At 45.6% G+C, this 19180-nt stretch overlaps 1 protein-coding gene across 1 annotated transcript in view; it reads left to right on the top strand.

Annotated features, from left to right (window-relative positions):
• Positions 1–19180, top strand: part of LOC134804967 (E3 ubiquitin-protein ligase MYCBP2) — a 128708-nt gene that overhangs the window by 7257 nt on the left and 102271 nt on the right. The window contains exons 10-24 of the mRNA XM_063778259.1: positions 1119–1268; positions 1889–2041; positions 4516–4627; positions 4713–4869; positions 5928–6067; positions 6709–6885; positions 12995–13170; positions 13443–13668; positions 13957–14455; positions 14659–14825; positions 14942–15126; positions 15250–16005; positions 16181–16333; positions 16520–16624; positions 18774–19007. Of these exons, the coding sequence (XP_063634329.1) occupies positions 1119–1268; positions 1889–2041; positions 4516–4627; positions 4713–4869; positions 5928–6067; positions 6709–6885; positions 12995–13170; positions 13443–13668; positions 13957–14455; positions 14659–14825; positions 14942–15126; positions 15250–16005; positions 16181–16333; positions 16520–16624; positions 18774–19007 (3390 nt within the window). The remainder of the gene's footprint in view (positions 1–1118; positions 1269–1888; positions 2042–4515; positions 4628–4712; positions 4870–5927; positions 6068–6708; positions 6886–12994; positions 13171–13442; positions 13669–13956; positions 14456–14658; positions 14826–14941; positions 15127–15249; positions 16006–16180; positions 16334–16519; positions 16625–18773; positions 19008–19180) is intronic.

The raw sequence follows: 19180 nt of genomic DNA, 5'->3' as shown, positions 1-19180 counted from the left end.
TTTGACCCGATTCGTGTACCCATGTAAATTTTGCAGACTGTATAGCCACTTAGCCAGTCCGATTTCTAAGATCAAGTTGGCCATACATTTACTATGGCGTACTTGATCTTAGAAAAACGGACAGACTATACCTGAACGTGACTTCGCACTGCCATGCAGATTGATAATAAAATATACAATATATTTATTATAGCGGAATACATTTATACAACAATGATATATTTACTTATGTTGAGTTAGTATGTCATGTCATAACAACATTTTAACTAGTTATCTTTTAATCTGCATTAAATTATTATACGTGAATTATTTGACTGGTTCTTCACTGTATGGCATAAACCTATCCCTGTCCAAGTCATATTCTAATCAAATAATTGAACCGCGAACTCTCAGCGGCCAGTACGTACAGCAAGAAGGTTATTAGCGGATTAATGTCGCTGATTGGTACACTGTTAAAAATTATGTAATTTTACATGCAAAAAAATTACATAATCCTTTAAAATTCCCGAAAAATCTGGGAAATTTACTTTAGTAAATTTTTACGAGAATTACGTAAAATGTCATATTTTTCCGTAAATTTCCCAGATTTTTCGGGAATTTTAAAGGATTATGTAATTTTTTTGCATGTAAAATTACATAATTTTTAACAGTGTAGTTATTGACATTATATGCATTTCATCTACACTTAGCTATGTACCATTAGTGTAATAAAGATGACTCTTATTTTACCAGCTTTGATTACAGGCTCTGTAAACGCGTCGTCTTATTTGAATGTAGGCGTAATTGTGTATGTGTGCTAATTTGGCCCGAGAATTTGAACGGTAATGTTCCTAAAGGCGGTATCCATGGTTATATATGATCGCAGCTTAACAAAAGTTAAAAGTGAATAAATTTATAACTCGAAAGCTACGACAAATCGGCTTACATACATGGGGTATATTTTGTGAGCACACTATGTGAGCTTAGGAACCTAAAAAAATTTTTGGACGTCTAGGTTTGGACCACTCTGTATATTAGAAAGGGACAGCATGATTCGACCCTGAACCGCAGTCAAACTTCGATTTTGTAGGAAGTTTCCTTTCTGTACGGTAGTACTATTATTTATTCTGTGCTTTTAGGTTGCAGTCGGTCACGAAGGTGTGCACGCGATTCTCGTTCTGGACAACGGCACTGCTCTTTTCACGGGCGTGGCGCGGCGCGGCGAGGACGGCGATGCTAGCAAACACCGCCGAACGCCTAAACCCACGAGGCCTAAGAAAATTATCAAGGTTTGGCCACTGGATCTTCTTTGGAACTTCACTCGGTCTTCAAGGACCTTTGTCGTCAAGTCTCTTCTTTTAATCTAACCATTTTCGAATCTTGACATCATTTAAACTTTCAATTATTACAGCCTTTTTAAATCCACGAAGAACTCTCTCTAATATAGTCACAAACTTGTATTATTCATTGGGCCAACATTATAAACACGTCTGCAAAAAATCAGAACTACCGGATTTAACGCAAACGCGAAATGTATAAAATTACTGTATTAGTAGTAACGTTCTGAAATATTAGTGCAAAGTATCTCCAAACTGAGTCGACGGTTTTGCAGTTTCGAATCACAATAGTAATTATATAACAATTGAATAAATATTAACCTTTTGAACGCCACAGACGGCAATTGACGTCAGCGCAAAATCGTGACAACGACGCCAAAGACGGCATTTGACGTCGATCGTTTTTTGATGAAAATTTACTGAAAAACACCCCACTTTTAGGTTGGCATTATTTATTCACAAAACTAAAGTTTACCCCCGTGGCGTCAGTGGCACGGCAAATGGATGCGCCGTTTGGCGTTCAAAAGGTTAACAAATGTTTCAATATGTTCCTTTTTCTGGTTTCTCGTCAGGCCGAAGGTCATTTCATAGTGTACGCGGCGTGTAACTATGGATCGACGGCACTCGTCACTCGGCAAGGATTGCTACTCATGTTCGGCAAAGACACGCAACAGTGCGACTCTACAGGGCTCGTCACCGGAATGAAAAACGAGAGGGTCGTTCAGGTAACTGGTAAATCGTTACAAAACATGTGCGAATATATAACTACTAGGATATAAGCATACTTCACTATTTATGATTGCTTGCTTTTTCAATGGGGTTGGCCGGTCGAAGTATTTGATAGATCATCATCATCATCCTGGCGTCAATCCCGGCTGTGCCCCCGCGCGGGGCGCGAGGACCCGGGGTCCGCCTTCCGACTCCTTCGTGACCACTTTGCCCGATCTTCGGCATCCCTGGAAGTGAGTCCGTTGGCACGCATGTCCTCCTTGACGACATCAAGCCATCGCTTCTTGGGCCGGCCTCTTCTTCCCGTACCGGGAGGAGGCGGCATGGCCAGGCATTTGTTACCCACGTAACTTGCCGGTCTGCGCGAGACGTGGCCATACCAACGAAGGCGACACTCTTGCAGTTTGTCTGCAATGTCACGGACGCCAAGACTACCCCGAATGTGGGCGTTTCGGACGCGATCCTTGCGTGAAACTCCGCACATCCACCGTAGCATCTTCATTTCCGTGACACGCAGTTCCTGCTTGTGCCGCTCTAGTAAAGGCCAAGTCTCGCTGCCGTACAGAAGGGCAGGTCTAATGATGGTCTTATAGACCTGTCCCTTCAACTTAATCGGCATTTTGGGCTCACAAATAACCCCAGTCATCTCCCGCCATTTGATTATTTATTGATTATGATTGCTTGCTTTTTCAATGGGGTTGGTATTTGATAGATGGCGCCAGAATAGGTTTTTCCTGTCAGTCCTGACTGTCCAATTTTTTTAATGGTATATGGGTTAAGCGTTCGTTTCTGACACATATGTCGGTCGGTAGAGCGACATCAGGTTTACGTATCTTTGCCCTTATAAGTATAGGTACAATAACTTCACAGGTTTCAATTAATATGTATAATCCTTTTTGACGTCTAGTGTTACTTGAATGACTGAATTTGCCCATTTATTGTACTCTGGCAATTTGCTCTAGTAATAAATTATGGTTGATTTCTTTTTTTTTTGCAATTAGTGAGCTCTGATTGTTAACATTCGTCAATAACTGGCCACAGTTTAATAACTGGTCACCTTTTATTAAAACAGAATTCATTTTAGTTTAAGGTGGCTAGTTATTGAATGGTGGCCAGTTATTGAAACATAATACTTACCTACTAAAATGAATTCTGTTTCTAGGGGAATAGAATTCATTTTTAGTATAAGGTGGCGTTTAGGGAATGCAATCACGATCTCGCAATTTCAAGATCTCGCGAGATCTCGCACGAATTTTCGAGATTCAATCTCGATGACAGGAAATCTCGATTTTAGCAATCTCGGTCGAGATCTTGATTAATATTTTCGAGATCTTGAACGAGATTAAAAGATTGATCCGTGTTAATTGCTTTGTTTTGAGTAATCTTTTTGACCTTATATTCATGTTGTTCGAGCAGTGCTATTGTATGCGGCCGGCTTGAGCTGACGTTAAAAGCGCTGTGGCGCGCTCTGTGCGAAAAAAATCAGACGAATTAACGTACCCTGTCACAATTATTTATTTACAAGTTTTGCTCGCTTACCCTAAATTTTTTTGTAAGTTGCTGACTGCTTGTCAAAAATATCAACTGAGCATGTTACTGCCTCTGCTTACAATTTTGAAAGATTAAAAATAATTAATACCACTTTTTAGGGTTCCGTACCCAAAGGGTAAAACGGGACCCTATTACTAAGACTTCGCTGTCCGTCCGTCCGTCCGTCCGTCCGTCCGTCCGTCCGTCCGTCCGTCCGTCCGTCCGTCTGTCACCAGGCTGTATCTCACGAACCGTGATAGCTAGACAGTTGAAATTTTCACAGATGATGTATTTCTGTTGCCGCTATAACAACAAATACTAAAAACAGAATAAAATAAAGATTTAAATGGGGCTCCCATACAACAAACGTGATTTTTGACCAAAGTTAAGCAACGTCGGGAGTGGTCAGTACTTGGATGGGTGACCGATTTTTTTTTTGCATTTTTTTTTTGTTTTTTTTTTTTTATATGGTACGGAACCCTTCGTGCGCGAGTCCGACTCGCACTTGCCCGATTTTTCATAATTACATGCAAATTAGAGCAACATATATATTATTTGTTTTTTTTTAATAAAAGTAGTTTTTTTATTAAATGTTGATTAATTTGTTGATCTTGAAAATAAAACATGACGTACTCTAAATAAGTAGTAAGTATACACGGAATTCTTAGAGATATTTGCTCAAAATAACTTATTTTTAATTACTTTGTCAAATCTCGATCTCGTCGAGATTAATCTCGATCTCGAAAGTGTAACGGTCGAGATCTCGAAAGACCATATCTCGATTCAGATTTTTCGTGCGAGATCTCGAATCGCCAATCTTGGTGCGAGATTGCATTCCCTAGTGGCGTTATTAACCAGTGGCCAGCAGTTATTGACGATTTACCCTATGTTGTGTTAGTTTATTAGTGAAATATAAAAAAAATACGATTTTCTTTTGCAGGTCGCCCTAGGAAAAGCTCATGCTGTAGCGTTGACTACCTTCGGCCAAGTTTACACGTTTGGTATCAACAACAAAGGACAGTGCGGACGAGAATTTGGTTTCACAAAGGAAAGTGAGTACAATGGATCATTACTATTACGTAATTACGTTAGTTGTCTTGTGTACTATGTTTTTTTTTATTTTTTTTTATTCACCAGAGACGTTCACGATGCGCCGGCAGAGTAAAGAGCCGCCGTTGTGCGTGACGCACACGTTTGCGACGGACTACTGCAGAGTGTGTCCCCTCTGCAGAGAATGTACGGGCTTCTCGAGCGCATGCCATTGCGCTCGGCTTCCAAACAGAGTGCCTGGCGAGTGAGTCATTGACTGAATACTTGTACTATAGCTACGGTAGGCAGATTAACCCTGTAGGTTCAAACTTAGCGAAATAAAAATACATAGAATAGGCCTGATGACAAATTTTGAAATCCCTTTTATTATTGTCGGTACACTTGTATTGGTTCCGAAAAACACAATATTTCAGCTATACTCATAAGATTTAACATAGATAATTGCATTTTATTATAGCTAGTTTAAACTTCGCGCGAAAACGCCTCGCATGCCATTTGTGACGTCATTATTTAGTTGGTGGTAGGGTGGTAGACATTGTTTACATACTTACAGTTACGAATTTCCCTTGAATCCGAATGATATTGTTAATTCAGCACCATATATTACGATTAGGGATGATAAATACATTACAACAATTTATCACAATAACTCATTTTACACAAAAACTCTCACACGGTTGCAGTTTAAGATGAATTATTTAGATACATGTAAATTTTGAGTGAAAATCACCGAGCGCCGGTTTTGGCGAAATAATATTTTTTTTGCACCTTTCGAACTCTTTGGTGAGGACGTATAGATTTCGGTCAATGAGGTTGTCTATGTTGCTCTAAGAAATATGTTATGGATTGATGACGTCACTGTTTGGAACGCTTCTGATTGGCGTTTCAGTAATAATGGCCGATTGGAGAATTTTGCACTTTTATTTTATTGAATATCTTAATAATCCTTCAGTTTATACTGAGATTAGGCCATTTTTTAGAATCATATTAACATATATGTTTCTTTGAAACCATTATTTCCATGATTCTTTGTTACTTGCAACAGGCCTATTGGAGCTTGTCTTTGCTGACCCGATAAAGCATCCGTGGGACTTGGAATTAATTTGCATTGCGTAGATTTTTCACACATGTCGAAAAACACAAAGCCACAATTTTGCTTATGGATCAGCTGCTACAGGATATAATTGATGATACAATTGATGAGTTAGAATTAGTAACACCATCATAATCATAAGCTTTGAAATATTTTTTCTGACTGTAAAAATGATATGAATGTATTGTGTAAGTACTCGATGTTCGAAGGAAATGTGGGTGCGGTGAAGGTGACAGCGGTTGTAGTTCCTGCGGCGTGTGTCGGCGCTGCGCGGACGCGTACAAGAGCGTGTGCGCCGAGCGGCCGCCGGACGACGACGAGGACGCCTCCCGCTCCGACACTAGAAGCGGTCAGTGTTCCATCTTGTGCATTCACTTCACTTATGTTAATAAGTGAACTGAACTTACGTTAATAAGTGAACTGAACTTATGTTAATAAGTGAACTGAACTTATGTTAATAAGTGAACTGAACTTATGTTAATAAGTGAACTGAATGCACAAGAAATACGCCAAACCATACTAGTATCCTGCCCAGGAGTTAGCATAATTTTAAGAAGAGCAGCCGCAGTAGAAATCAACAGTTTTGCAACACTTAAAGAACCGCAAATGATGTTTTCAGTGGTCATCGAAATCAAATTTTATGGCGTTATTCATAAACGCGCTACACGCCTCAATTAGCTGTTGATCGTTAGTCTTAATCTGTCATTTGGACTTATGTATTTGTAAAAAAGAGATAAAGCATAAATTAACTATGTAAATGAGGCTTGTAAAAATTGTTTGGTGTTTTGGTTGACTTGAAGAGCCGAATACAGCTCGCGAGCCGCGGTTTACCACCTGCGAGAAGTCCGAGAAAACGACAGTAAAGCAGGAATATACAAAAGATGGGGTTGGGCATAAGTTCCATTTATTACTTGTTTTACTGTCGTTTTCTAAATTTCTATCGATCAACGTAATAAGTTTACAGAATTGATTTTGAGTATATGATTGTAGAGAAAGACAATGGCCGGTACGGGCAGTACGAGGGGCACAGCACGGCGTCGGAGGCGGAGCGCGACGGCAGCCTGAAGGTGAGCTGCCTGCCGCCGGCGCGCGTCACCGTGCCGGGCGGCCACCGCGTCGTCGCCGTCGCCACGGGGCTGCACCACTCCGTGCTGCTCACCGAGCATGGTAAAATCATTTTGAAGAGCGACTAAAGAACTCTTCATTCACATTGCCATTCATTTTTGGTACTGACCAAAACTAGGTTGCAAGCGGTTCACAAGAAAATTTTTGGTTTCAAAATTACTTTAAGCTTATGAGGACAGAAAATAATAACTACTGTCCCGTGACTCTACGTCTACGTCTCATCTTATTGCTTATTATGTGTTCCGTACTCTACGTCAGAGATGTTCATTGAGAGAGTAACGCGATCGGTGACCGATAGATGCCGCTAGCGTCTATGTAGTCGCTCCGCCCCACGCCGTGACGTTGTTCCGCTTCCCCTCACTGCAATCCGTTGCTCGCTTCCCGCGACTCGCCGCCACCATGTCATTGTTTCGTCGACCGTCTGACCGATGGTCCGCAAATATTTTTTTGCGTATATTTTTGCAGCATGGTGTTTTAACATTTCCGATCCAAAGCTCGGTCGATTAAATAGTGAGATATAGCAGAGATCGCTACTACATATTAGTCTTTTGGCGGTCTCGCGACCGAAGTCATCGAACGGTGCTTTTCGATTCTACCCACTTTTTTCTTGCTAAATTAATTTTCACATTCCATGCTGCTAAAATCGTTACCGTTAACTCGCATTTTCGAGATCGAAGTAGGAAGTGCGTCAGTAGTTTTCGTTAACAAGTGGTAACGCAAGTCGCTCCGCATCGGAGAGGGAACGTGCGGTCATCGTGCCGGCGGCGGCGGGGGCGGCGCCCGGGCGGCGCGGAGGCGGGCAGCCTGCGCGCGCCGCTGCCGGGTGCCGCGCTTCGCCGATAAGGAGGTTTGGATTGTCACGAACCATCCGGTGAGCCAGTTTAATGATATTCTAGTTTTATTGGCGTTCAGAAGTTACTTCGACACTAACGGACGGTTCTCGGGCAGGTCGTATTAACCTGGGAGTACCTCGTGTCGTTAGCTGCGACGCGACCGGGGCTCCCCTGTCACGCCCGGGCCCCGGCCCCCGCGCGCCGTCGACTTTCTTCTGCTGTCGTCCAAGGTGACCCCGAGACGCCGCGACGCTGCGGGCCGGAGCCCGAGGTGTCGCGGTGCGGGGTCCGCGGGACGCCCACTACTGTTGCTGCAGTCGCGATGCGGACGCTTCCAGTCCGCGAGAGCAGTCGCGGTGCGAGCGCTTTCAGTCTTCCAGCCCGCGAGGGCCGCGCCCGCTCCTGTTGCTGCAATCGCGGTGCAGACGCTTCCAGCCCGCGAGAGCAGTCGCGGTGCGGACGCTTCCAGGCCGCGCCCGCTCCTGTTGCTGCAATCGCGGTGCAGACGCTTCCAGCCCGCGAGAGCAGTCGCGGTGCGGACGCTTCCAGGCCGCGCCCGCTCCTGTTGCTGCAGTCGCGGTGCGGACGCTTCCAGTCCGCGGGAATCCGAGAGACGTCACACGCCCGCTCCTGTGGCTGCGGGCGCTTCCAGTCCGCGGGACTCCGAGAGACGTCTCACGCCCGCTCCTGTGGCTGCGGGCGCTTCCAGTCCGCGGGACTCCGAGAGACGTCACACGCCCGCTCCTGTGGCTGCGGGCGCTTCCAGTCCGCGGGACTCCGAGAGACGTCACACGCCCGCTTCTGTGGCTGCGGGCGCTTCCAGTCCGCGGGACTCTGAGAGGCACACGCCCGCTCCTATTGCTGCGGTCGCGGCGCGGGTGGATCGCGGACCTCTCGATCCCGTCCTGGCGCCAAGGTGAAGGCGGATCGCTTCTGCTTCCCGACTGCTCGAATGGAAGGAAGGTAAGTTACGTGGAAGCAGTGGAAACGCTACGAGTACAGCGACGATCGCCGCGTTGGTTGCCGTCCGTCATGACGTCGCTGGTTACCTACGCGCCGGTGGTGGCCACCACGATGGCGCCGCCGAGGGCAGCAGTGTCACCGTGATGATGCGTGCAATTACGAGCCAGCCATCGGCGCCTCCCGTGCGGGTAACGTCCGTCACGTGCACCGGCGCCTGTCGAGCTGGCCGCCACGACGGCGCCTCTCGCCTCACGCACCTGAGCCTGGCGACGGTGGCCGCCACGATGGCGCCGCCCGCTCGATGACTCTGCCCGCCACGATGGCACCGGCCGCCTCACGACGCACCAGTGCCTAACGAGCTGGCCGCCACGATGACGCCTCTCGCATCACGCACCGATGCCTCCCAAGCCGGCGGCAGCGGCCGCCACAACGGCGCCGCCCGCCACGATGGCACCACCGCCTCGCGCACTGGCGCTTCTCGAGCTGGCCGCCACGATGGCGCCTCTCGCCTCACACCAGTGCCTCCCAAGCCAGGCGGCGGCCGCCTCACGCACCGGTGCCTCCCGAGCTGGCCGCCACGATGGCGCGTCTCGCCTCACGCACCGGCACCTCCCGAGCCGGCGGCGGCGGCCGCCACGATGGAGCCGCCCACCTTACGCGACAGCGCCTCTAGAGCGGGCCGCCACGATGGGTCCTCGCCTCACGCACCAGCGCCTCCCGAACCAGTGGCGGCCGCCATGATAGCGCCGCCTGGCCTCACGCACCGGTGCCTCCCGAGCCGGCCGCCACGATGACGCCTCTAGCTTCACGCACCGGCGCCTCCTGAGCGGCGGCGGTTGCCATGATGGCACCGACAATCACGTCGAACCTGTCCACCGATGCTGCAACCACGACGATGTCGTCCCTTGCAATGGCGCCCATGTTCTGTTCGCAAGAATACCACCGCGAACTTACCTGCCGCCGATGCTGCCTACCAAGCTGCGCTGGGCGCCACAGTATCAGTTTTGTCCTGTCCACATGGTCCCATTGAGGTACACAGGCGCCTATAGCTATGGTGCCATAGCACGAACAGACCGCTAAGCTTTTGGTTTCGGTTAAGGAGTCCTCCGGCGACGGCAGACAAGGTCGTAAGGAGCCTCGTCCTAGCGTGGCTCGACTGCCCGGAGTTGAAAGCGGTAAGATATGTCGATACTCAGAGGAAAATACGTCGTGTTCCCGGGTTTCATAAAGGTGCTGATCGACGTAGGGCCGTGCCGCTTCGAGGTTCCTGTGACTTCTCGAGGCCATGGAGTGATCCAACCGAAGAACAGCTAGCGACAAGGCCCTGTGCGACCGCTCAAAACCGAGGTGAAAGGCATCGAAAAGGTCTGCAGACTTCACATAATTATCTCTGCTTGCCCGCGCTCTCCAGCTTAAGTTCCGTCTTACAAAGACGAACTCGTGCGCCAAGCCCATAATAAACAAAATGGGACAAATAAACCCGCTGCGCCTGAACAAGCTTGAGTTTCCGGTGCTAAGAGAAAGGGGCCAGGAGGACTCCAGCAGTTTCCATCTGTCTGTCTTTGACTTTATCGAAACAGTTTTGTTACGCAAGCGCTAAAATCGATTTTAGACTTGATTTCATTAGTTCGATTTCCTTAAAAGCATGCTACCATACCCCTATACTAGCTATAGGGTATATAGGGTGTTTCTTCGGGTAAAGCGAATTAAACTATCACGCTCCTAGACATCACGTGGGACACGCGGCACAACACCCCGATTGAAAGTTTTCTTTTTCGCGACATACAGGCCTGCCTTGCTGCCGAGTTTCTCGCAGAAATGAGACTCAATGCCTCCTGTTCAGTCTCAAACTCGCAAACTTTAGTTCATGGAGGAAGGTGACACCTTCGCAGTCCCCAGCAACACGAAGCTGCCGAATGCCTCGCGCCACTTTCTTCCTCATCTTATGCAAGCAGTCCGTTACAACCTCCAATATTGGTAGACAATGTACGAGGTAAGGCCCTTACAGTGAAGAGTAACCGTTAACGGGCCACATCTGCAGCGCTGACGACAGAAGTGTAAACATATATACAACCGCACCACTACAGTATACATAAAACGACGGCGACACTACATCCCCTCCGTTACCACGGCTGTCGCAAAAACTGCTGATGCCAGCAGATCGCCTACAGGTCGCGCTGGTTCCTTGCTACTTACCAGGTCGGTACAACCCCCGAGGGCGACGGTTTATCAAGAATTCACTGCGCGCCCGAGTGGCAGCTACGCCCAGAAGCCGCCGAGACTATCTGCGCCTGATAGGCGCCTTGTTGGCCAGCCTCCGATTTCGAGAGCCTTCGCACTGTGTCACGGTATTTCTTAACAGACTCTTTGAACTGCTACCACGTCTCTTCTGGCAGCTGCCGGTGATACGACTTGGTATAGATGTCTCCACCTCCCAGCCTAGTCTGCTACCTGTGACGGCGTGATAAGGAGAGCCTTCACGCAGCTGTGGTAAGCTTGCAATTTACTGGCGGTCCTAGTGAACACAGCGTCAGACCGCCCTCCCGCCCGCCCGACCGCCCTCCTGTCAGATAGGACGCTCCAACACCGAGCTGGCGTGACTGGCGCATGCATGCAACATGCCAAGGGCTAACGCTACATAGCGAACGAGACGCAACTCTCTAGGCCGCCTGTACGCCCACAATGTAGAAATGGTCTTCATGGTGCATCAAAAATAAGATCGACTGCCAGGTACCTCTAATATCCAGTGAAGTAGCGAGCTATCTCAGACATATATTTCTATTGCCCATGTTAGCTTTCAGAACGAGACTTGTTCATAAGCCTGTAACAAGCGCTGTATGTGAACCACTATCGGACACTATGCCTTCTTCCAACGCCATTAATAGCGAGACCAGCGCCTCCCAAACCACCAGCTTGGGACGCGAGAAATCTACTTGCCCTAATTTGAATAGCCCTACAACGTACCTATATAGAAGAGCTGCCGCATTTTTACTGTTAGCATCAGGCCGCAGGGTCAATGACCTTACTCTACTATACTGTAGCCCGGGCAATTACATAGATAACGTTCACGCTATTATTTTGTGTCCGAAATTCGGCTCTAAACCAGATAACGTGTCTTACCGATTGGACTCTTAGAAGCTCCGGAATAAAGTATAGACCCAGTAAGTAGGTAGTCTGGGTACGTCAACTTGTGAGAATTACACAAAATGTTAGGGGACACTGCGCTTTCAGCCACAGTCTCATCCAAGCCGGCCTCGCTTAAGATTGCTTTCGATCCACGATGTACTTAATCACTAAATTGGCTGGAAATCTATCCAATTAGCGATATTTTGGCTTAAGTTAATTGGGAACATGACTCTTCTTTAGACGATTCTATCGCCGAGATTCTGCGGATTGGATGCGATTTCGAATGAGAAATCTCTCAAACCAGTTTAACGTCAGATTCGAACCTGGGATTACAATTTAAATTCACAATTTCCTGTAATGCATCATTATAACGAGTCACTGTGATTTCATGGGTTGCAATAAGGCGTATATATTTATTCTTTCTCTGAGTTCTATGACAGTAGGTGTAGCCCTAACGCTTGCACGCCCGCTGACTCGCCACCAGGAGATAATAAACAGGTCTCAATGAACATCTCTGACGTAGAGTACGGAACACATAATATAAAAATTTTACCTTCCAATAAAATTGATATTATGTTTCCTTCTACGTCAGAGATGTGAGTAATGCCTTCCTGGCAGGCTACTAGGCTACTTTTATGCCGACGGTACTTCTCCTCAACAATGACATGGTGGCGGCGAGTCGCGGGAAGCGAGCAACGGATTGCAGTGAGGGGAAGCGGAACAACGTCACGGCGTGGGGCGGAGCGACTACATAGACGCTAGCGGCATCTATCGGTCACCGATCGCGTTACTCTCTCAATGAACATCTCTGACGTAGAAGGAAACATAATATCAATTTTATTGGAAGGTAAAATTTTTATATTTTTCTTTTTACATGTCGATAGTATTATAAAGGTTTCTTCTTGATCTTGCTTGCTTTCTGTACTTGTTTACACTAGTCATTAGTGTGACATTAGTAAGTTACAATGCCTTTTTGCTACAGTACAATCCAACTATAGTTTCCCGACTATGACTCGATTGTCTTTGTTTAGGTGTGACTTAGTTGAATGACAGCTCTGAGGGGAAATATTTCATAAATGGGAAAAAAGTCTGACAGATCTAAAAAGGACATTTGGTTGGTTTGGTTGGTTGGTATTGATATGAAAGTACGTAAGAGGCTTGTGGACCACACTATTGGATTATAGTTGAGTACGGTAATGAAAAATGAGAATCCGCCATCTGTTGAACAGGCGAAGTGCTAACGTTCGGCTCGAACCAGTACGGGCAGCTGGGCGCGGGCGACGTGTCGGCACACCACCGTGTGGTGCGCGTGCGAGCGCCGCGTGCCAGCGCCATCGCCGCCGGCAGCAACCACACCGCCGTGCTCACCCGGGACGGCGAGCTGTACACCTTCGGGAGCTACCAGGTATCACAACACACTTTGTTATGGTGCTAAGTTTCCGTTCGTGTATTGTGCGAGCGTCCTCAGAGCCTCAGAGCCGTTTAAAGTTGTACGTTATTTGGATTCAAGAACTTCCCCTTAAACGCCACGAACCCGTATACTACGTGTGCTGTCATGCTCGCAGTTTTGCCGTATGATGTCGAGATAACCTTCATAGACGAGACAAACTAAAGATTTTACGGGGTGGAGGTATTTATTATTATTCAACAATGCTGATTTTGTATATGTTCCAACAGAAAGGCGCACTAGGACGACCACGCATCGACGAGCCAGCGCGCACGGACCGGTGTCCAGTGTGGTATGCCACTCCAGGGCGTGTCCCTCGCTTGGGACCGAGGCACTCTTGCAAGGCCGTGTGGCTCAGCGCTTCGGGTGATCAGACATTCGTGCAAGTGTCGCAGGCTCTTATCAAAACTGATACGCTCTTCAGCTCGACAATAACAGCAAATAGTAATACCATAGGTGAGAAATTAGTTACCTAGCTAATATGTTACCTACGTCGTTTGTACGGAATCACTCTTATCAACGTGAAATCGCTAATCTTGTCGTTGAAATCGAATGTGTAATTGGGCCAAAGGCCAGCCATAACGCAGTATATACTGCTGGCCTGGTTATTTCTATTACATGTTGCCCGAGTTCATACACTTAGTCATAATAGAATGCTCATTTTTCGTGTATTTCCTAAATTCCGCGTCAATAAGTGATGTGACGCACTTGAAAGTTATCACTACATGATATTGTACTTTTTAGTTATTCTGCCGAATAGACCCGAACACACATTCAAATGTATAACCATAAACAAGAATGACGGCTCATGCAACGCGTGGACGGGCTCGGAGCAAGTCGACTTTGTGAACACCCTGGCCTGTCTGGATCCGCTGTACGACGTTCTCTGGTGCTACCAACCGCAAATGAGGGTTATGAAGTGCTACAACATATTGGCATTCGATTCCCACAAACTCCAGAGGTGCTGTAACAATGACTCTGAACTTTATCCTAATGATGGGGATATCGAATACCCCAACCATGGCAGCATGAAAAGATTGGAAGACTTTAAGAATTTGGAAAACTTTGAAGTGATTTGCAATAACGACGACCGGCCGGTGGACAATGTGGCGTTGTCGAACATGTCGGTGCTGAACCAGGAGTTGGCGATCCCTTCCGCGCTCTCCTGCTCCGTTACGAGAATACATGCGGCTTTGCATCTGTTGGGCTGTTTGGATTCTTTAACATATGCACATGATTCTAAGTAAGTATTATATCAATTTACTCTTCTTGTTTTTCATCAATTCTTTTTCGCTATTGTCGCTGTGTCCATAGCCTCAAAAGAGAGTAGTGGCGAACAACACCTTCGCGTCAGATGATTTATATAACTACCCGAGTTACCATGTGTTTAAATAATTTGTAATACTTGAAAATGTAATAGGTAACAACACAATTATTTGTTTTTAGACCGTGCATAGTGGAATGTAAAAGAGATAGCGAGTCTTCTCCCGTGGCCCCTGCGAAGGATGACTTTCTAACGGTTAATCGTTTCGAAAGCCACGGCGGCGGCTGGGGCTACTCGGGCCATTCAGTCGAAGCGATACGGTTCATGTGTGATACTGACGTTCTTTTAGGTACGTATATCAATATTAATGAGTATGATTATTTAGGGAATGAGCTGGCCTCGCTCTTGTCTGCTCTATATGTACAACATAGACGCACTTCTATTTCTGTTGTTATTTACTTGCAGGCGGTTTCGGCCTGTTCGGTGGTCGGGGCGACTACACGGCGCGGATCAAGCTGTTCGACATCGGGCCCGAGGGCGGCGACCAGGAGGGCGACGGCGAGCTGGCGGCCGAGAGCGAAGAGGTCGTGTACGAGTGCGCGCCGAGGGACCGATTCCCTGTGCTCTTCGATGCGCCCGTGCCGATCGTGGTACCTAACCTAGTTATTGTTATACTTGCACAACCCTTTTTAGGTGTTTCCGGGTAGTTCCTTCTTTTGCATACTTTGTGTGACTAAATTACGAACGCTTAAACTTTTTCTGTTGCTTCACAGGCTAATAGGTGGTACGTTGCGTGGGCGTGTATTAACGGTCCTTCCTCCGACTGCGGCTCGTCCGGCCAAGCCATGGTCATCAACGACGAGATCGGATTCCATTTTAAAACCTCTAAGAAGTCTAACAACGGGACTGACGTGAACGCAGGCCAGATCCCCTGCCTGCTGTACAACACCGTGAGCCTCGACCACTCCATGCCCGTCAGGCACGTCGACTCCGGAGACCCGGTCATAGTTCTAACCAAAAACATATCAAGAAAAGTTACTGTGTCGTGCTTCCGTTCGCTTATAACTCTTTTACAGTGGAGCTGGAATACTTTTAAAGAAATTGTTCTAGAAACAAATGGTCAAATACCCATCAATTATCAAAAACTAACGGTTATGAAACATCAAAAGAGACTAGTCTACATAATTCGCGCATGTTTAAGATTAGTTAGGTCTTACGTAAATGAAATTTATCCACAAAACAATAAGAAGAGAAATTCACACGAGTACATGTCATATTTTGACGCGATCGCTGACGTGAGAAATTTAATACAAGCAATAATGACCGATCAAACCCCGACCTGTGCCATGCTGCCGCGCAAGCCTGGCAAGAACAAGACGCATAGAATATGCTTTGTACAATTTGCCCTAGAGATGACTCATTCTATACTACAAGAGTGCCACGAGACAATCACTGCGTGCTTCCATGCTTTCTTCCCGACGCCCAGTTTGAAATGGAATCATCTTTGCTCACTTTTATTTTATGTGAAGGTAAGCCTATTATTATATTTAAGATTATTTGATTTAATTTCGAAAATATCCAATATCGATTATCGGAATTAATAAAATAATCAATCGTAAATATCCCAAGGCACCTTTCTTCAATTATATGAGAAGTAAATTGAGCATTTACTAGTTTTTTTTTAAATTAAATGTATCATTGTAGGAAGGCGTGGTCCCCCCTGCCCAAATTCGAGAATTGACGGCGACTTGCGCGGCGTTATGTGGCTCTCGGAGTTTGCGTGACGTGCTGCAATACATAGTGCCCGTGACGCAGAGCTGCGTCAGCCTGAATGAACCGCGCCGGCCAGAGACCAAGGTTAGTTACTATGATTGAATGCTGGGTCTGATCCCATATCTCCCAAATGTTTTAAACTAATTTAAATGTTTATTATTGATTATATCTGGGACTGTATTAGGTACACTTGTGTAGTAAAGAGTGCCATATAATAATTATGCGGAAATAGCTATCATTCATTTATGATAAATTATCTTTGGTGCACAGGTGGTAAAAGAAGTCCCGTCCAAGTCAGCGACGGTCCCTCGATCGTCTCATGCGCAGAAACCGCCTCCCGTCCCACCTAGGACAAATAACAGCCACGCAAACAAAGTAAGTATTTAATTTAGTTTTTTTTCCTAAACTTTATTTGGAAAATAGTAAGTAATAAAAAGTTCTCAGTCCCCTCACGCTTATTCTGTCACACCAATGTTTCATATGCCTTTCGTTAATATAGGTACCTAATTACAGAAAAAAATCCTTTCTTCTATAATTGTTTTTTTTTTAGTGATGTACCGACTATTGATTTGGCCGACTAGCCGACTAATCGGCGCTCGAATGGCCGATTAGTCGGCCGCCTAGTCGGCTAGTCGGCCAGATCAATAGTTTCGTATAAGTTCAGGTGAAAAACAATAGTTTTACTCCTTTGGTCGCGCTATTCATCATATTAGCTTGGCTAAAAGGTATTCTCTACAGCTTCAAAGACCTATCACAAGAATCCTCGTTCAATTTCTGTCTTTCTTTTATTTTGCGATCCTGAACAGACCGTCCGTACAGCTTGTAGGAGGTATTTCCAAGGCTCTATTTCCCGTACGTAGTCGCCAGTTAAGGATCTATCCCCTGTGGTCAGCGTCTTTACAATCAACGTGCCCCGTCTTTAGACAGACTTTTCTCTAAATTTTGCAATAACATTAATAGTTCGCCATGGCTCCACCATTAAAAAAAACAACAAATCCATACTATATAATATAAAGGCGAAAGTGTGTCGGTCTGTCTGTTACTTCTTCACGCTTAAGCCGCTGAACCGATTTAGTTGAAATTTGCTATAGAGATAGTTTGAGTCCCGGGGAAGGACATAGGATAGTTTTTATGTCGGAAATCATCCCTGTAGAGAGTGCAAAGGGAGATGGAATTGAAAGAGTTAATGAATTGCCTAATAATTGAAGTAAGCAATGCGCGAATTGAATGATTACTATTAGCATTATCCAGGCGCTATACCTACTTTAGCTGCTGTCACTAATTCCACGCAGATAAAGTCGCGGGCAAAAGCTAGTACTGAATAATAATAAAATTATTTAACTATCGAACTTGCCCATGAAATTACACGAGAATCAGTTGAGGTCGACCTGTAGAGGAAAACACCATCCCACCAACATACGATAACGATCAAACGGTCAATTATATGAACAAAAGTTTTCGTATGCACTCTGAATAGGTATTTTAGTAAAATAGACATAAAACATATGGTAAATATTGACTGTTGATTTAATTTTTTTTTGTTTTTATTGCACTAATAAAGTGCCGACTAATCGGCCATTTTTGCCGACTAGTCGCCGACTAATCGCCGACTACAAATGTGGCCGGATAGTCGGCTTTCCCGACTAGTCGGCGACTAGTCGGTACATCCCTAGTTTTTTTAGCAATAGAAAAAGACTGCGACTTGACGTGTCTTTTAATTGAAAAACGCTTTTTAAAAATCAGTAACTATTATTTATGAATCAAAAGAATGTAAATAATCGTATATGATTCCTAATTGTTACATAGTTTTCAAAAGTGATTTTCATTATCAATAAAAAGACACGTCAAGATTGTTTACCTTATTTTAATGCAAAAAAAAAATAAGTATTAGAGTTGCTCGGTCTTTTAATCTGTTTAGCAAATATCACGATCTCATCGATCTGTTCTGTGATAGCTTTAGTTCAATCTGTTCAATACGCAAACTAATGAGCCAAGACTTATCTCCGGTGACACTGTTGTTATTCTACCTGGTTTCTTTCTTTTGTTCTTCTCGTTCCCTGAGGTATTAAAGTATTAATTTATGTAGTTTTCGTACTTTCGCACGCTAATGTATTTTATGAGTTTCTACCTGTGGATACTTTTAATTGGCTCACTGTTTCTATGTTCCTGTTAACCTACCTGTATGTTTCCATATGAAATACAATAAAATAAAATAGGTTCAAAACCATAGCTTTTTTATATATAATCAATGAATTTTGGTATCGAATAAATTGACATTCTACACAGTGTAGACAGCGTATGTGACATTGTAACATTTTCGGCTTCGTCTCTTATTTTCAATTCATGGACTATGGACCTTTATTTAAACTTGGTTTGAACCTAAACTACTGTATATCAATTACGCTGATTGTAGAGTCTGTTCGGAAAGAGAAGAGTCGTGGAATGTATTCGACCACATACATTCCACGACTCTTCTCTTTCCGAACAGACTATTGCTTTTGCATTGTGTTCTTGATTTCTGTAGCAAGCAGACGCCACCGACGCCAAGGCCAACCACACCGAATGGCACCTCCTCGACGTAGTCCCCCGCCTGCTGGACATAGTGACGATCCCCATCAAGCAGCAGATGATGACGCGCCAGTGCGGCCAGCCGCACGACCATGGCGAGATCAAGCAGAACGAGCGATTGGCTGATTTCTGCTGCAAGTTCGCCGCCAGAATCATCGCGGAGCTGTCTCATAGTGCCACTAATATTAGGGTAAGTTACCAGTGAAAAATAGTTATTCAGGCGGCGCTACACCGAGTCCTGGTCATATTGTGCCCCGCCTGCCGTATATAGGGGCGAATCCCATCAAGCAGCAGAAGAAACACGCCAATGCGGCTAGCCCCACGACGACGACGAGATCAAACAGAACGAGCGAGTACACATTA

The sequence above is a fragment of the Cydia splendana genome, chromosome Z (assembly GCF_910591565.1).
Source record: "Cydia splendana chromosome Z, ilCydSple1.2, whole genome shotgun sequence".
NCBI lineage: Eukaryota > Metazoa > Arthropoda > Insecta > Lepidoptera > Tortricidae > Cydia > Cydia splendana.
Note: the sequence above shows the minus strand (reverse complement) of the source record. Positions and strands in the feature narration are given on the sequence as shown.